Raw genomic sequence first — 17276 nt, 5'->3', positions numbered from 1 at the left:
GCACTGAAGTCCACAAGTAAATGGAAAAAGATGAGAGGAGGAGAATGCGTAGATAGATGCGAGCCGGAATTATTTATACAACGAGCTGTTTGTATGTGTCACTGTCTGTCACCTTGATTACTCAAAATTCTCTCGATCTGTGCACCTACATTGTAAACTTTAATTCATTGGCTAGGTTGTAGCAACCTCATGATGTGTACAGGGAAAATGTTAGTATCTTATAGTAGCCTAAATGTTCAATTGAGCTGAATGACAGTCATCCAATATGTTGTAATAGAAATAAGGCCATGTTCATAAAAAATAAAAAAATCTTCCCTCATTTAAATGGCACCGACCATCACTGGTTGCACCCCCTTTTGCCCTCAGAACAGCCTCAATTTGTCGACTCCACCTGTGCCAGGTGATATTGGCAGGAATGCCTGCTGAGGCCAAGTAGTCTCTTTCTTGCTGTGACATGATGACATTGAGACCTTTTAAACCCTGTATTCCTAAATTAGTCTAGGGGGCAGAATATTTCTTGAACAGAATTACAGTATAACAGGGTTACTCTATGACACAGGTAGCCTACCTGTGAGGAGAAGTCCATCCACTCAGCTGGTCCCTCATCCTGCACAGTGACGGACTTCACTCCAGAGAGGATGACATTCTTGGCGATCTCCACCCCTAGACCCCGCATCCCCGCAATGAGGACATTAGCTGTCCCCATGCGACGCATCGCCTCATGACCCAACACATACCTGCCACACAGTGCCCAAAAGACAAGACTGTTACTAGATGCCAAGGTTATTATAGTAAACTGAAACTAAAAAAAATAAAGAGGAAAAATCGAATGGGGTTTTCAGGCTTTTTGGATGTGGATATCGGGTCTGAATCTGGCAGGGAAATGCTGCCTGGAAATGGCGATGTTTCATATAGGCCTGTGCATCATTATCACTAGATATCACTACAGGTACAAAATCGTCACTAAAGTTAAAAAGCATTGGATTGGTGTTAACATGGGTGAGAGAGTTTCCTTCCACCATATTTTTTGCACCAGTCTCAGGGTCGTCACTAGTTACCACAGCCACAAAGTAATAATTATGGATAAACCCCGCCCATTCAATTAACAGATACCCATACACTTCCAGTCATTGCGCTAACGCCAGTTAGTATTGGCTCTACAGCTATGCTGTACCTCTAACTTCCTTCATATTTGACACAGAAACATAAAATTTGTATCCACAAGTTTATCTGACCCTGGGGAAGTAGACGATGGACCTCATTGCCAAACCCCCTAAGTATCCCTTTAACCCTAAAATAAACTACACTGCTAACTTCATGCCTAACCCTAACCTTAAATTATGACCAAAAAGCTCATTTTTGCAGCCAATTTTGACTTCGTGGCTGTGAAATCTGACTTTGTGGCTGTGTTAACTAGTGAAAAGCCAGTCTCTGCACTATTCCTTTTAAATCCAAGTCACATTGAGACAGACTTTACATTTTAAACCTAACCTAACCTATGACCTGAGACATCACCTTATGTATTACTGCCCCCAGTTGTAAGAAGTGACATCGCCCAAAAAAAACACAAAGTCAGATTCCACAGTCTCAATGTCAGATTTGGCTACAAAAATTCGCTTTTTGGTCTTAATTTAAGATTATGTTTAGGCATAAGGTTAGCAGTGTGGTCAAGGTTAGGGTTAGGTTTAAATCATGATTTCTTCCCCTAACACTGAAACTGAAACCAAATAATATAAAAACGATTTATTTTTTATGTTTATACTAACTGAAAATAAACTGAATTTAAAATAAAAGTAGAGAAGCGAATAGAAATCAAAACGAATATAAAAACTCAAAACTATAATAACCTTGCTAGATGCATGTCAACTGTCAAATTGTAGTTTCCTTTGGACATGACAGGCTATACTTACAGCTGTCGGGAGTAAAAGCCCTCGTCGATATCATTGCTTTCAGACATGTTTTGGAAGTGATCTAGTCTACAGCCTAACCGTTTTATTTCGTTCTATTGTGCAGAGCCAAACTGTTCCCTATTCAAGTTTCTTAAATGTATTCCTGAGTAGGGTTTAGAACAAGAATGCTACCTGTAAAACTTTTTCAGTAGAACGATTATTTAACTTTCGCTTTTCTCTAAATGACGTCATCACCTCTATCACCAGTGGGCATGTTCACAAGAAAGCAGTCAATTGCCGAGTGCCGCTTAGGCTGACAACTGTGACTCCCTTGTGCGGGTGCTGGCAGCATATAGCACTGTTCGATTGTGTGTCATGAATTCCGCATAGCAGATTTGTATGAAGGTCTGGTTATTAAATGGGTAAACAGTTCTATAGTAATATCCTCTAAAACGCTCTGGTGACAAACACATTTTGCTTCCCTGTTTCGAATTATCCACATGGCTGGGAGAACCAAGTAAATATATTTCGAAAATGTAAAAAAAAACGATGTATTATTAGCTAACTAGCTACAGTGTAGGCTAACTCAAATGAGCTGCTAAAGGAGCTAGTTGGCTAGCTAGCTATCTAGCCAACTTTACATGCTGTATAAATATCTAGTTAAGTGAATTAAACGTCACCAGCTACATAACTTCACATTAGCTAGCTATCTTGATGTATTTATCACTGTAAAAAACAAACTCCAACTGCATTTATAGGTAGCTAGTTAACTGCCATGGTGGAGGGTGAAAGGATAGCAGCCCCAACTCTCAATGTGAGAGAGTAGACTATTCTGGATAGAGCAGGTACTTGTGTAGTTCCAGTCCCTAGAAAGTTAGGACGGAGATAATAGTTACATAATATTCAGTGTGGTGTAATTTGAGTATAATGAAGTTTTCTGTCCTCCGATAAAAAGCTATGAAAGGCTGTCTACAGATGAACAGGTCATGGGGACTCCAAGGGGTGCACGCACTTCTTTGTTTTTGCCTTAGCACTGCACAGCTGATTCAAATGATCAACTCATCATCAAGCTTCAAGTGGTATTTTGTATTCATTTGGGATGCTATCCTTGATATGGTCCTGTTATTATCATGCTACACATGCACATGTGTGTGCACATGCATCTATCAATCCAATGTTAACATAATTTGTTTTAAGGGATATTATACTTTAGTAATCCACAATTACCTGGTGATGTAAAGTCTAATAATGACATTATCTTTCATATTCCTACAGATACCTTGTAACTGGAGAAGTCTGCAGGATGTTTCAAGGATGGGGTCCAACAAAGCAGAGCGAGAGGCAATCTGTGGGGAGATCTTCACCTCCTACTTCTTTGAAGAGGGTTCTGTTCCCTAGCAACACCATAGACTACACTATGCACAACCAAAGGCTCCTTTAAGAGCCATCCACATTGCAATAAGAGTATTCTTTAATTTATTTAGCTATGTCAACTGCAGTTATTCAATTCCCAGTTCAAATCTAATTTTATTGGTCACATACACATGGTTAGCAGATGTTAATGCGAGTGTAGCGAAATGCTTGTGCTTCTAGTTCTGACAGTGCAGTAATATCTAACAAGTAATAACAATTCCCCTACGACTATCTAATACACATCTAAAGGGGTGATTGAGAATATGTAAATAGAAGTATATGGATGAGTGATGGCCGAGCGGCATAGGCAAGGTGCAGTAGATGGTATAAAATACAGTATAAACGTGATACGAGTAATGTAAGATATGTAAATATTATTTAAAGTGGCATTGTTTAAAGTGACTAGTGATCCATTTATGAAAGTGTCCAGTGATTAGGTCTCAATATAGGCAGCAGCCTCTGAGTTAGTGATTGCTGTTTAGCAGTCTGATGGCCTTGAGATTGAAAAACATCTCGGTCCCAGCTTTGATGCACCTGTACTGACCTCGCCTTCTGGATGATAGCGGTGTGAACAGGCAGTAGCTCCTTGATGATTGTTGTTGTCCTTGATGATCTTTTTGGCCTTCCTGTGACATTGGGTGGTGTCATGGTGTCATGGGGGACAGATAGTTTGCCCCCAGTGATGCGTTGTGCAGACCGCACCACCCTCTGGAGAGCCTTGCGGTTGAGGGCGGTGCAGTTGCCGTACCAGGCTGTGATACAGCCCGACAGGATGCTCTCAATTGTGCATCTGTAAAAGTTTGTCAGGGTTTTGGGTGACAAGCCAAATTTATTCAGCCTCCTGAGGTTGAAGACGCGCTGTTGCGCCTTCTTCACCACACTGTCTGTGGTGGACCACCTTCTCCTCAGCTGTCCCTTCGATGTGGATAGGGGGGTGCTCCCTCTGCTGTTTCCTGAAGTCCACAATCATCTCCTTTGTTTTATTGACTTTGAGTGAGAGGTAGTTTTCATGATACCACACTCCGAGTGCCCTCACCTCCTCCCTGTAGGCTGCTTCTTCGTTGTTGGTGATCAAGCCCACTAATGTTGTGTCGTCTGCAAACTTAATGATTGGGTTGGAGGCGTGCATGGCCAGGGAGTACAGGAGAGGGCTGAGCACGCAGCCTTGTGTGTGCTCCATTTGATTTATATTTCTCAGGTGAGGGTGCTGTTTAAGTAACGGTGTGATGTCTATACAAAAACAAAGCAGTCTATTTTAAGCCACCCATATTGAAAAAAATTAGAACAATTAGACACCCTATATCCCGCACCTACACACTCATGTATCAATCTGATTGATGGATTGTGTTGTGCAGTAAGCAGGCTCAGGTGTATAACTGTGGCTCCTTCTACCTTCAAAGAATAGGCAAGAGGGCCAACCAGGGAGAATAGTAAGACACTTAATTATTTCTATAACTATGCTATATTGTTTGTCGTCGTGTGTCTGTGCATGTTTTTCAATATAAAGTACTCTGCAGCCACTTAGTGTAGACACCAGGTGAGGCCACACGCATAGATTCCTGTTGAACACTGTCTCTTTAACTACCTTATTTTCTCATTAACAGTCTCTCTTTCACTTCATCCCTCTCGCCCCTTTTCCCTAAATCCTCTAGGTTATATCAGCTGTGTCGGTGAACCCCTCCCGCATCTGAACTGTCTACATAGAGGGCACAGCATCAAAGGTGAGAGGTCACTTGGTCGGGTCAACATGAAGTGTTATTAAAGAGATGCTTTACACAGGGATGCAAACTGCTGAGGGCCCAAAAAGTTGACACTTTTTTGTTGCACTGAAACATGCAAATAATCCCGGCTATGGGGAAATGCAGGTTTTAACTAATTTAACAACAAAGAATATGATCTACGTGATAAGTCTGTGTAAAATAAAAAGTGGTTAATGTGAACCTAACTCGCAGCTAAAAAATGTAAAGAAAGTAATCCAATGTTATTTGTTGCCTAGACTTTACTGCAAATGACACTCAAGTCTTGAAAAAAAACAATACACTAATATTGCAGTTAGTCATGACAGCCTTTATAATATAACACTTGTGACCACACACACAAACTTTGCACTTGGGAAAAAAATATCTTAAAGTATAACGTGTGCAAAAATAATGTTCACTGAGTAAAAAAAAGTACCCTCACTCACACGTGTTACTGTCAAGTTCAATACAACAAAAACAATATCTTTGGGCTACACTGCACATTATTACATTGTACACTTTCTTCCTGTGGACATCTGTTCTACAATGTGTCAGCAAAAGTGAGAAAGAGGGAAAGTGAGTGATGTTCCTTTCACCTCTATAGTAGCATCCAGATTAAGCCAGGTTCCAGCTACACTTGATCCCTGAATCCACTTGTTTAACAAGCAACGCCTCATTTTCACCTAATTGTCTCATTCTGAAAATTAACCACATACTGCAGAGGGAAAACATTAGTTAATAGATAGTGGTTTGTTAACTAGCTAACGAACTAACCACTAACATTTCACACAGATTGCCAGGGTCCAGTAAGCAGCTAACACGTTATAACTTGAGGAACGGTGTTGTGTCGAAACACTCCCCCCTGCCAGAATTCTCCCTCCCTCAGCGTGAACGTGCTCGCAATCAATTCTTCATTGCTGCGACTTGCTTGCTAGTTGGGATTTCTGATCACATTAGGCTGCGTTTCATTTGATTTTTTATACAGTATCTATGTGATCGCACTTATAATGTCTGCAGTTTTCGGTTTGGCTATTTGTTTCAAGTATATTAGTAAATAAATAAATCTCCTTGCCAAAATTTGTCATTTCCCTCATGTCTTATTCGACTAGTAGTTGTTCTGAAATGTTTATTGCTTGCCTACATTTTACTCCCTCCTGTTTAATATAACACAGTATTTGACTAACCACAAAATTAAGGAAATTAGAAGGGGGGGGTTCGGCAAGGCCATTTTCTTGCCTCAGTTTTGCATTTCACCTGATGATTGTGATGACTGACAGTGTTAGCATGTTTAAACCTTTTTTTAAATGTTTATTCTGTCTCTCGTCTGCAGGTATGTTTTGATGTGAGAGAGGATACCAACCCCCAGTCCTGTCATTGCCACCTCACCCGCTCTTAAGATAACCTTCGGGCCGACTGGGAGCCCAGGACTGGTTAGGAGACACCACTAGAGACACTATTATGTAATTGTGATGAACTGAGATAATATTAGGTCTCACTGTGATTCATTAATCATAAGCTGCCTTCCCTGCTCTTCTTACCTCTTTCCCTTTGTCTTTTACACCTCCCTCGCCACCTTTCTTCCTGTTTTTATAATGCACACCAGATGTGCATTGGAGTACAGATTGAACTTGATTCAACAGCCTAAATGTAGGCTAATATTTCTGGGGGGCAATGAGGAGACTCGGTTTCTTGCCACCAGGGCCCTTTCCCCCAAGCGTTTCCATGGCAATTCCATTATTTTGGTCGCGTTTGATTTTATGTTTAACGGCTGACTAGTATATTCGTTGTTTACTGTTTACACTTGGCTAAGAACTAGCCTACTATTAAATACATAATCTTTTTTTTCATAGGTTCTCATTTCAAAAAGCCCAGGCTGCAGCAGTAGGTAGAAAATGTCAGGTAGATTCATTGGAAACCAACACAACACTCTCGTCCCTGTGCCCATCACTTTGAATATGTGTTTTCAGCATGATGACAAGGAGGGAAATATCCACCTCACCCCGACTGCGGTGCCCATCATTTTCTCCTTCCCTGATCGTCATCAAAAGCGGACACAATGCCCCAGGGAAAGATGAAGAAATACGGTAGATACAGAGCTAAGTGACAGTGTTGATCATGCTAAAGCATCTGCTGCCATTGATCACACTTACTATGTAAGTTACGTTGATGAGGCTGGGGGTGCTTACTGCTTAGTCCTCTTGTCCCGGGTGGGACATAAGGCTGCAACAATCGTTAGCCACTGGAGTCTGTCTTTGGCCACAGTTTGCATCCTGTCCCATGAAAGACCCATCTCTTCCAGCTCAGCCACCACTGTCTGTCGCCATGTTGTTTTTGGCCTGCCTCTTGCGCTTTTCAGTTGGTGTCCAACTTTGGGGATCCTTTCTGGCGGCTTCTTCAGCACATGACCAAGCCAACGCAACCTGCATATCTTTATTTCCAGGACAATGTTCTTACAGCACTTCCTCCTATTGTCCCGACTTCCACCGAAGGTGGCTCCTCTCCCTGTTCGGGCGGCGCTCGGCGGTCGTGGTCACCGGTCTACTAGCTGCCACCAATCCCTTTTTCTTTTCTGTTGGTTTTGTCTTGATTGTTTTCACCTGTTGCTTATTTTGGTTCGTCAATAGTCTATTTAAACTTCTAGTGCCCGCCTGCTTTTGTGTGGGCTTATCCTTACTGTCTGTGGTGAAGTTGTTTTTCGCCTGAGTATTTTGTTGTATGTTCTTTTCATGGGTTTTGGAGACATACTTGATTTATGGTCATTGCCTGATTTTTGGCTAGACCAAGCGCAATATACGCATTCATTTGGAAGTATTGCTCTCTGCGCCTGACTCTACACCCACCACTCCTAGGAATCCGTGACACCTATACAGGTTCTCGTTGGAGATCTTGTTTGGCAAGAACATGTTGGAGATCTTGCGGAGGCAAGCATTGTGAAAGGCATCAACCTTGCTCATCTCACTTTTGACTACCCTCCATCACTCAGAGCCATATAAAAGCAGCGACTTCACATTGCTATTATAGAACCTGTTCTTAGTTTTCAGGCTGTAGACTTTTGTGCTCCATATGGGACATAATCGACTGAAAGCGCATCTGGGAGAAGACTGTCCACTGGATTCCTCAGGAATGGTCAGATGTTGTTTGACACATTACCCAGTCGATGGTAACAAGAAAAGTATTGGCGAGAGGATGCAGCCTTGTCTGACACCAAACTTAACTTGAAATGACTCTGTAAGAGGATTATCAAGGATGATGCTTCATTCAAAGTGTTCATAGAACTTCCCAACTTCCCAACGGTTATTAATCTTGGGTGGTATTTCGTAGTTTCCAAGGATCCTCCATAAATTCTCACAGTGAACACTGTTGAATGCCTTCTTGAAATCAATAAAGTTGATGTAGAGGGGTGCGTTCCACTCGAGGCACTGCTCAATAACGTTGCGCAGGGCAAAGGTCTGGTCGATGCATCCTCTTCCTTTGCGGAACCTTGCTTGTTCTTGTCTGAGTTTGTCATCGACAGCAGTGTCAATCCTTTTGAGAAGTACTCTTCAGAAGTTTTTTCTGGGGATGGAGAGGAGGGTTATACCTCTCCAGTTGTCACATTAGCTGAGGTTTCCTTTTTTTGGCAGTTTGATGATGAGGCCTTTTCTCCAGTCTTGTGGTATAATATCTTGCAAAAGAGAACAGTCAGCAGCTTGGTAGTTAACATTAGCTTTAAGTAGCTCAGCCTGCAGAGTGTCAATACCTGGTGCTTTGCCACTCTTCATAGCCTTGATGGATGCTTGGACCTCTGCTTCAACTGCTGGGCTGGTGTCAATAGAATCAATCTGCTGGATCATTCGGCTTTGGCCAGTTGAGGACCTCTTCAAAGTGCTGGATCCATCTTGCAGTTTGTTCCTCTTCGGTTGTTAACATTTTACCTTGTTTGGCTTTGACTGGCATTGTATGGTTACTAACTTGGCCACAGAGCTGTCTTGTGATCTTATCTACAGTGCTTGGTTCTCTTCTTGCTGCAGCTTGTTCTGTCTCACAAGCCAATTCCTGGACAAAGGCTCACATCCCTTTGAGCACTCTTTTTTTTTACCTCTTTGTCCTTGGTCTTATATTCTTGCTGTGCTTGCTCAATCAGCCTGGGTGATTCTGCGCTCAGCAGTTTAGCAAGCCGTCTCATCTATTTTCTTCCATGTAGCTTGTGTTAAAAACCACTTCTGGCCCTTCTTCTTTCTAAAGCCAATAACTTTCTTTGGCATTTCTGTGTATGCATTCTTGATGTTACTCCATGAAGTTTCAACTGTGACACATAACAGAAAACAATCACCCACAAAACATAGGTGGGAAAAGGCTACCTAAGTATGATTCTCAATCAGAGACAACGAACGACACCTGCCTCTGAGAACCATACCAGGCCAAACACAAAACCACAACATAGAAAAAAGAACATAGACTACCCACCCAACTCACGCCCTGACCATACTACAACAAAGACATAACAAAAGAACTAAGGTCAGAACGTGACAACAGGAGCATTTATTTAGTCAAGCTACCCCATGCAAGCATCTGCAAAACACGTGACCCTGTGTATGTGTGTGTGTGTGTGTGTGTGTGTGAGGGGAGACAACTGGGTGAAAAGGTTACTTCAGTCTGTCGCAACTGAGTGAGGACAACAAGGACCAGAATGACAGGAAGTCACTCCAGGCATGCTTCCTCTAACAGTAGCTCAACAGTTCCCCCGAGTTGGTCAAGCAAGTGCCTTTGACTGCTGGCCAAGATGATGTACGGTTGTACTGGTCACACACACAAAACATGAGTCGTTTCGGTCAGCTCTTGGTTGAGCTCCCAGATATCATGGGGTTATACTACACATACAGAACAGTTAGAACAGGCCTCTTATTAATGCACACAGACTTTTCTATCTTATATGAGTTAGTTTCTTAAAACAATCTCAAGTCCAATGCCTAGGCTTAAATAAGGATATTTTAGTATACAAGCATTAGTAAGGTTTAACAGAAAATGCCCTCACAGGTACTTATGTTATAATTTGCTGCCGTGACTCAGAAGCAGTGCGGCAGCCCTACCCACCTGGCGGCCTGGAATTGGCTGGTATCTGCATTGGCAGGACGCAACCGAGGAGGAAGCTCTGCAGAGAGGGACGTTTCCTTCCATAGTTTTTAATTGGCATGAGTGTAATTTGTGTTCACATGCCACTTACACTACCGGTCAAAAGTTCTAGAACACCTACTCATTCAAGGGTTTTTCTTTATTTTTATTATTTTCTACATTGTGGAATAATCGTGAAGACATCATGAAACTATGAAACAATTAAATAACAGACATGGAATCATGTAGTAACCAAAAAAGTGTTTAACAAATCAAAATATATGTTATATTTGAGATTATTCAAATAGCCACCTTTTGCCTTGACAGCTTTGCACAACTGGCCTTCTCTCAACCAGCTTCATGAGGTAGTCTGGAATGCATTTAATTTAACAGGTGTGCCTTCTTAAAAGTTAATGTGTGGAATTTCTTTCCTTTTTAATGTTTTTGAGCCAATCAGTTGTGTATACAGAAGATAGCCCTATTTGGTAAAAGACCAAGTTCCATTTTATAGCAAGAACAGCTCAAATAAGCAAATAGAAACAACAGTCCATCATTACTTTAAGACATGAAGGTTAGTCAATAGAACTATGAAAGTTTCTTCATGTGCAGTTGCAAAAACCATCAAGCACTATGAGTTACCAGCATCAGAAATTGCATCCCAAATAAATGCTTCACAGAGTTCAAGTAACAGGTGCATCTCAACATCAACTGTTCAGAGGAGACTGTGTGAATCAGGCCTTCATGGTCGAATTGCTGCAAAGAAACCACTACTAAAGGACACTAATAAGAAGAAGAGACTTGCTTGGGCCAAGAAACACGAGCAATGGACTTTAGACCGGTGGAGATTTGTCCTTTGTTCTGGAGTCCAAATTGGAGATTTCTGGTTCCAACTGCAGTGTCTTTGTGAGATGTGGTGTGGGTGAAAGGATGATCTCTACATGTGTATTTCCCACCGTAAAGCATGGAGGAGGAGGTGTTTATGCTGTGGGGGTGCTTTGCTGGTGACACTGTCTGTGATTTATTTAGAATTCAAGGCACACTTAACCAGCATGGCTACCACAGCATTCTGTAGCGATATGCCATCACATCTGGTTTGCGCTTAGGGGGACTATCATTTGTTTTTCAACAGGACAATGACCCAACACACCTCCAGCCTGTGTAAGGGCTATTTTACCAAGAAGGAGAGTGATGGAGTGCTGCATCAGATGACCTGGCCTCCACAATCCCCCGACCTCAACCAAATTGAGATGGTTTGGGATGAGTTGGACTGCAGAGTGAAGGAAAAGCAGCTAACAAGTGCTCAGCATGTGTGGGAACTCCTTCAAGACTGTTAGAGAAGCATTCCAGGTGAAGCTGGTTGAGAGAATGTCAAGAGTGTGCAAAGCTGTCATCAAGGTAAAGGGTGGCTTTTTGAAGATCTCAAATATAAAATATATTCTGATTTGTTTAACACTTTTTTGGTTACTACACGATTCCATGTGTTATTTTCTAGTTTTGATGTCTTCACTCTTATTCTACAATGTAGAAAATAGTAAAAATAAAGAAAGACCCTTGAATGAGTAGGTGATCTAAAATGTTTGACCGGTAGTGTACCTGAGGTCATCCTGTGTGTTTCAGTCTCGATGCAACGCTCCCGCTGCTGCTGTTTCCTTGCCTCTATCAGAGAGCTACCTGCCTGACTACAGTGGAGCTGTAGGCCACTGACGTCCCCAGGCAATGTTCCCACAGCTCAGCTGAGCAGAGGATCCAATACGACAAACCATGCAGCAGATGCTCCATGGTACAGAAGTACAGTGTCTTGTAAAAACTGTCGTCAAGGTAAAGGGTGGCTGCTTTGAAGAATCTCAAATATAAAATATATTTTGATTTGTTTAACACTTTTTTGGTTACTACAAGATTCCATATGTGTTATTTCATAGTTTTGATGTCTTCACTATTATTTTACAGTGTAGTAAAAATATAGAAAAGGCCTGGAATGAGTAGGTGTGTACAAACGTTTGACTGGAACTCTACAAAGATTGTATTTTATATTCTACTCTCTACATTTGGATTGACAATGGTGCTTGTGTGCATCTAAGATGTTTTATGAGCTTTGAGAGAGGCATAACCATAAGGCTTTAGAAGTATAACACAGAAACCATTGATAACGCAATCCATAAATCTTATGTAATGTTTTATGATAGTTATTTTAAAACTGTGTTGTTAGTCCCTATTCTACAGAATATAATCCAACTCGGAACTCTGATTTGGATTACCGGTTTCTGTCAAAACACCAACACACTGATGAACGTGACATTTTTGGAAAGCCTAGATATGTAACAGCTTGGATGTCAAATCAAATCAAATGTATTTATAAAGCCCTTCTTACATCAGCTGATATCTCAAAGTGCTGTACAGACACCCAGCCTAAAACCCCAAACCACAAGCAATGCAGGTGTAGAAGCACGGTGGCTAGGAAAAACTCCCTAGAAAGGTCAGAACCTAGGAAGAAACTAAACTATAACGCTCCAATCCACATTTATGCTAATTCTTAATGCCTACTACTTTCAAAATAAAAAATGTAAACTTTAAAAATAATGTTTATTTGCAGGACATTATCAATCAAATCAAATGTATTTATAAAGCCCTTCTTACATCAACTGATGTCACAAAGTGCTGTACAGAAACCCAGCCTAAAACCCCAAACAGCAAGCAATGCAGGTGTACTGTAGAAGCACGGTGGCTAGGAAAAACTCCCTAGAAAGACCAGAACCTAGGAAGAAACCGAGAGAGGAACCAGGCTATGAGGGGTGGCCAGTCCTCTTCTGGCTGTGCCGGGTGGAGATTATAACAGAACATGGCCAAGATGTACAAGTGTTCATAGATGACCAGCAGGGTCAAATAATAATAATCACAGTGGTTGTCGAGAGTGCAACAAGTCAGCCCCTCAGGATTAAATGTCAGTTGACTTTTCATAGCAGATCATTCTGAGTATCTCCACTGCTCCTGCTGTCTCTAGAGAGTTGAAAACAGCAGGTCTGGGACAGGTAGCACGTCCGGTGAACAGGTCAGGGTTCCATAGGCAGAACAGTTGAAACTGGAGCATCAGCATGGCCCGGTGGACTTGGGACAGCAAGGAGTCATCAGGCCAGGTAGTCCTGAGGTATGTGAGAGAGAGAGAGAGAGAGAGAGAGAGAGAGAGAGAGAGAGAGAGAGAGAGAGAGAGAGAGAGAGAGAGAGAGAGAGAGAGAGAGAGAGAGAGAGAGAGAGAGAGAGAGAGAGAGAGAGAGAGAGAGAGAGAGAGAGAGAGAGAGAGAGAGAGAGAGAGAGAGAGAGAGAGAGAATAGCCCCCCGACACATAAACTACTGCAGCATAAATACTGGAGGCTGAGACAGGAGGGGTCGGGAGACACTGTGGCCCCATCCAACGATACCCCCGGACAGGCAGGATATAACCCCATCCACTTTACCAAAGCACAGCCCCCACACCACTAGAGGGATATCTTCAACCACCAACTTACCATCCTGAGACAAGGCCCCGTGTAGCCCACAAAGATCTCCGCCATGGCACAACCCAAGGGGGGCCGCCAACCCAGACAGGAAGATCACGTCAGTGACTGAATCCACTCGAGACGCACCCCTCCTAGGGATGGCCTGGAAGAGCACCAGTAAGCCAGGGACTCAGCCCCTGTAATAGGGTTAGAGGCAGAGAATCCCAGTGGAGAGAGGGGAACCGGCCAGGCAGAGACAGCAAGGGCTCCAGTGCCTTTCCGTTCACCTTCACACTCCTGGGCCAAACTACACTCAATCATAGAACCTACTGAAAATATGAGTCTTCAATAAAGACTTAAAGGTTCAGACGGAGTATGCGTCTCTCACATGGGTAGGCAGACCATTCCATAAAAATGGAGCTCTATAGGAGAAAGCCCTGTCTCCAGCTGTTTGCTTAGAAATTCTAGGGACAATTAGGAGGCCTGCGTCTTGTGACCGTAGTGTACGTGTAGGTATGTACGGCAGGACCAAATCAGAGAGATAGGTAGGAGCAAGTCCATGTAATACTTTGTAAGTTAGCAGTAAAACCTTGAAATCAGCCCTTGCCTTAACAGGAAGCCAGTGTAGGGAGGCTAGCACTGGAGTTATATGATCAAATTTTGGGGTTCTAGTCAGGATTCTAGCAGCCGTATTTAGCACTAACTGAAGTTTATTTAGTGCTTTATCCGGGTAGCTGGAAAGTAGAGCATTGCGGTAGTCTAACCGAGAAGTAACAAAAGCATGGATTAATTTTTCTGCATCATTTTTGGACAGAAAGTTTCTGATTTTTGCAATGTTACGTAGATGGAAAAAAGCTGTCCTTGAAACAGTCTTGATATGTTCGTCAACAGAGAGATCAGGGTCCAGAGTAACGCTGAGGTCCTTCACGGTTTTATTTGAGACGACTGTACAACCATTAAGATTAATTGTCAGATTCAACAGACGATCTCTTTGTTTCTTGGGACCTAGAACAAGTAGTAAAACTGACTATCCTACCTATCCTCGACTTCGGCGATGTCATCTACAAAATTGCTTCCAACACTCTACTCAGCAAACTGGATGCAGTTTATCACAGTGCCATCCGTTTTGTCACTAAAGCACCTTATACCACCCACCACTGCGACTTGTATGCTCTAGTCTGTTGGCCCTCGCTACATATTTGTCGCCAGACCCACTGGCTCCAGGTCATCTACAAGTCCATGCTAGGTAAAGCTCCGCCTTATCTCAGTTCACTGGTCACGATGGCAACACCCATCCGTAGCACGCGCTCCAGCAGGTGTATCTCACTGATCATCCCTAAAGCCAACACCTCATTTGGCCGCCTTTCGTTCCAGTTCTCTGCTGCCTGTGACTGGAACAAATTGCAAAAATCGCTGAAGTTGGAGACTTTTATCTACCTCACCAACTTCAAACATCTGCTATCTGAGCAGCTAACCGAGCGCTGCAGCTGTACATAGTCTATCGGTTAACAGCCCACCCATTTTTACCTACCTCATCCCCATACTGTTTTTATTTATTTACTTTTCTGCTCTTTTGCACACCAATATCTCTACCTGTACATGACCACCATGACCATGATCATTTATCACTCCAGTGTTAATCTGCAAAATTGTAATTATTCGCCTACCTCCTCATGCCTTTTGCACACAATGTATATAGACTCCCCCTTTTTTTTCTACTGTGTTACTGACTTGTTAATTGTTTACTCCACGCTGTGTTGTCTGTTCACACTGCTATGCTTTATCTTGGCCAGGTCGCAGTTGCAAATGAGAACTTGTTCTCAACTAGCCTACCTGGTTAAATAAAGGTGAAATAAAATAAAAAATAAAATAAAAAAACAAGCATCTCTGTTTTGTCCGAGTATAAAAGTAGAACGTTTGCAGCCATCCACTTCCTTATATCTGAAACACAGGCTTCTAGCGAGGGCAATTTTGGGGCTTCACCATGTTTCATTGAAATGTACAGCTGTGTGTCATCCGCATAGCAATGAAAGTTAATATATTTTCGAATGACATCCCCAAGAGGTAAAATATATAGTGAAAACAATAGTGGTCCTAAAACGGAACCTTGAGGAACACCGAAATTTACAGTTGATTTGTCAGAGGACAAACCATTCACAGAGACAAACTGATATCTTTCCGACAGATAAGATCTAAACCAGGCCAGAACTTGTCCGTGTAGACCAATCAGGGTTTCCAATCTCTCCAAAAGAATGTGGTGATCGATGGTATCAAAAGCAGCACTAAGGTCTAGGAGCATAAGGACAGATGCAGAACCTCGGTCTGATGCCATTAAAAGGTAATTTACCACCTTCACAAGTGCAGTGAACATACCTATTACTTATAAAATGTCCTACTAACAGATTGCAAAATGACCACGCTAACAGCACCACAGGATCCATCAACAACACTCTCACTAATCACCATATTTTGCACAAATGGAGCTGTACGATATTCGGACCAAGTCAATATTACCGTTGAGGTGCCTGGCTAGCTCAGTCGGTAGAGCATGAGACTCTTAATCTCAGGGTCGTGGGCTGAGCCCCATGTTGTTTGGTTCTTTTCTCTGCCGAAGCACCAACTCACTTCGCAAACAGCCATCCGCTTGGACTTTCGAGCAGGCTTGCCACCCTGCATTGCTGATGTGTCAGGCATAGCTGGTGATTCAGAAGATTATGGACTTGAATCGTAGCTGTGCCTGTACTCTGACCTGTTATCTCAATGAAATAGATTGAATAAATGCTCCTCTTCTGGACAAGAAATAGACAGGGGGTTCAAGAAAAGCACTTGCTCCTGGTGAGGCTCGAACTGGTATCTGTTGCTTTTATACATTTCTTACTACTCGAAAGTCATCATAATTCTCACTGAAATACTCCTGTGGCTTATTTTTCAAATTGGCATGTTTTGTTTCTAAATGTCTGCGCAAGAGTGAAGGTTTCATTGAGTTGTGAGATAGTACTTTTGCACATATAATAGCCACACACTGTGGCTGAGGAAAGGCACTACTCCCAATATAAGTGAACCCCAAATCAATGTAGTTCTCATCATATTTCCGCCTCTTCGATGGTCCAACGTCCCTGTCTGTTTTTCGGTGCTTTCCCAGGTACATACGGACCATTAGTGGAATTCCCGCAAGATAGTAATGGTTAATGTGATTGGATGTTAATTATTTGACTAGGCTACCTGTATTTGACATTGTGTTGTTATTTTGCTGAACACTAGATGGTTTAATTTTATTTTTGGCAGTGAAACAAGGCAACTCAGGCAAGAGAAAAACGTCACCCAAATGTATAGCCCCTTTGGAAAATATAAATGTACTGTTTGAAAATGGGAAGAAAAAAAGATGAAAAAAGACATTTAATTTTTGTATATATTTTTATTTGGCGTAACCCCGATGGCATTGCGTGTACCCCAGTTTGGGAATAGCTGCTCTACAGCACGTGGATATTGCAGCCCTCCTGATCAAGTTCAACATGTGTGTGAATGCTACAGACAAGTGGGCCTTCACCCCTGTCTATGAGCTGACTCAGAAGTGCCGTCCTGCACTGTGTGCTCTACTGCTGGCCCACAGAGCTGACCCTACCATGAAGAAACAGGAGGGACAGACCGCACTTGACCTAGCCACGGTACGCATC

General features: G+C 42.4%; 1 protein-coding gene across 2 annotated transcripts in view; it reads right to left on the bottom strand.

The window, feature by feature from the left end:
- LOC139371339 (ubiquitin-like modifier activating enzyme 7) overlaps positions 1 to 2213 on the bottom strand; it is a 77410-nt gene extending 75197 nt beyond the window's left edge. The window contains exons 1-2 of one of the 2 annotated variants that reach the window (XM_071111681.1): positions 1911 to 2213; positions 569 to 737 (exon numbers count right to left, since the gene is read on the bottom strand). In XM_071111681.1, coding sequence (XP_070967782.1) covers positions 569 to 737; positions 1911 to 1957 — 216 coding nt within the window. In that variant the 5' untranslated portion in view covers positions 1958 to 2213. The remainder of the gene's footprint in view (positions 1 to 568; positions 738 to 1910) is intronic. The other variant, XM_071111682.1, reaches the window with a different exon arrangement.
- Between the last annotated feature and the right edge of the window lie 15063 nt (positions 2214 to 17276).

The sequence above is a fragment of the Oncorhynchus clarkii genome, chromosome 17 (assembly GCF_045791955.1).
Source record: "Oncorhynchus clarkii lewisi isolate Uvic-CL-2024 chromosome 17, UVic_Ocla_1.0, whole genome shotgun sequence".
NCBI classification, from domain to species: Eukaryota; Metazoa; Chordata; class Actinopteri; order Salmoniformes; family Salmonidae; genus Oncorhynchus; species Oncorhynchus clarkii.
Note: the sequence above shows the minus strand (reverse complement) of the source record. Positions and strands in the feature narration are given on the sequence as shown.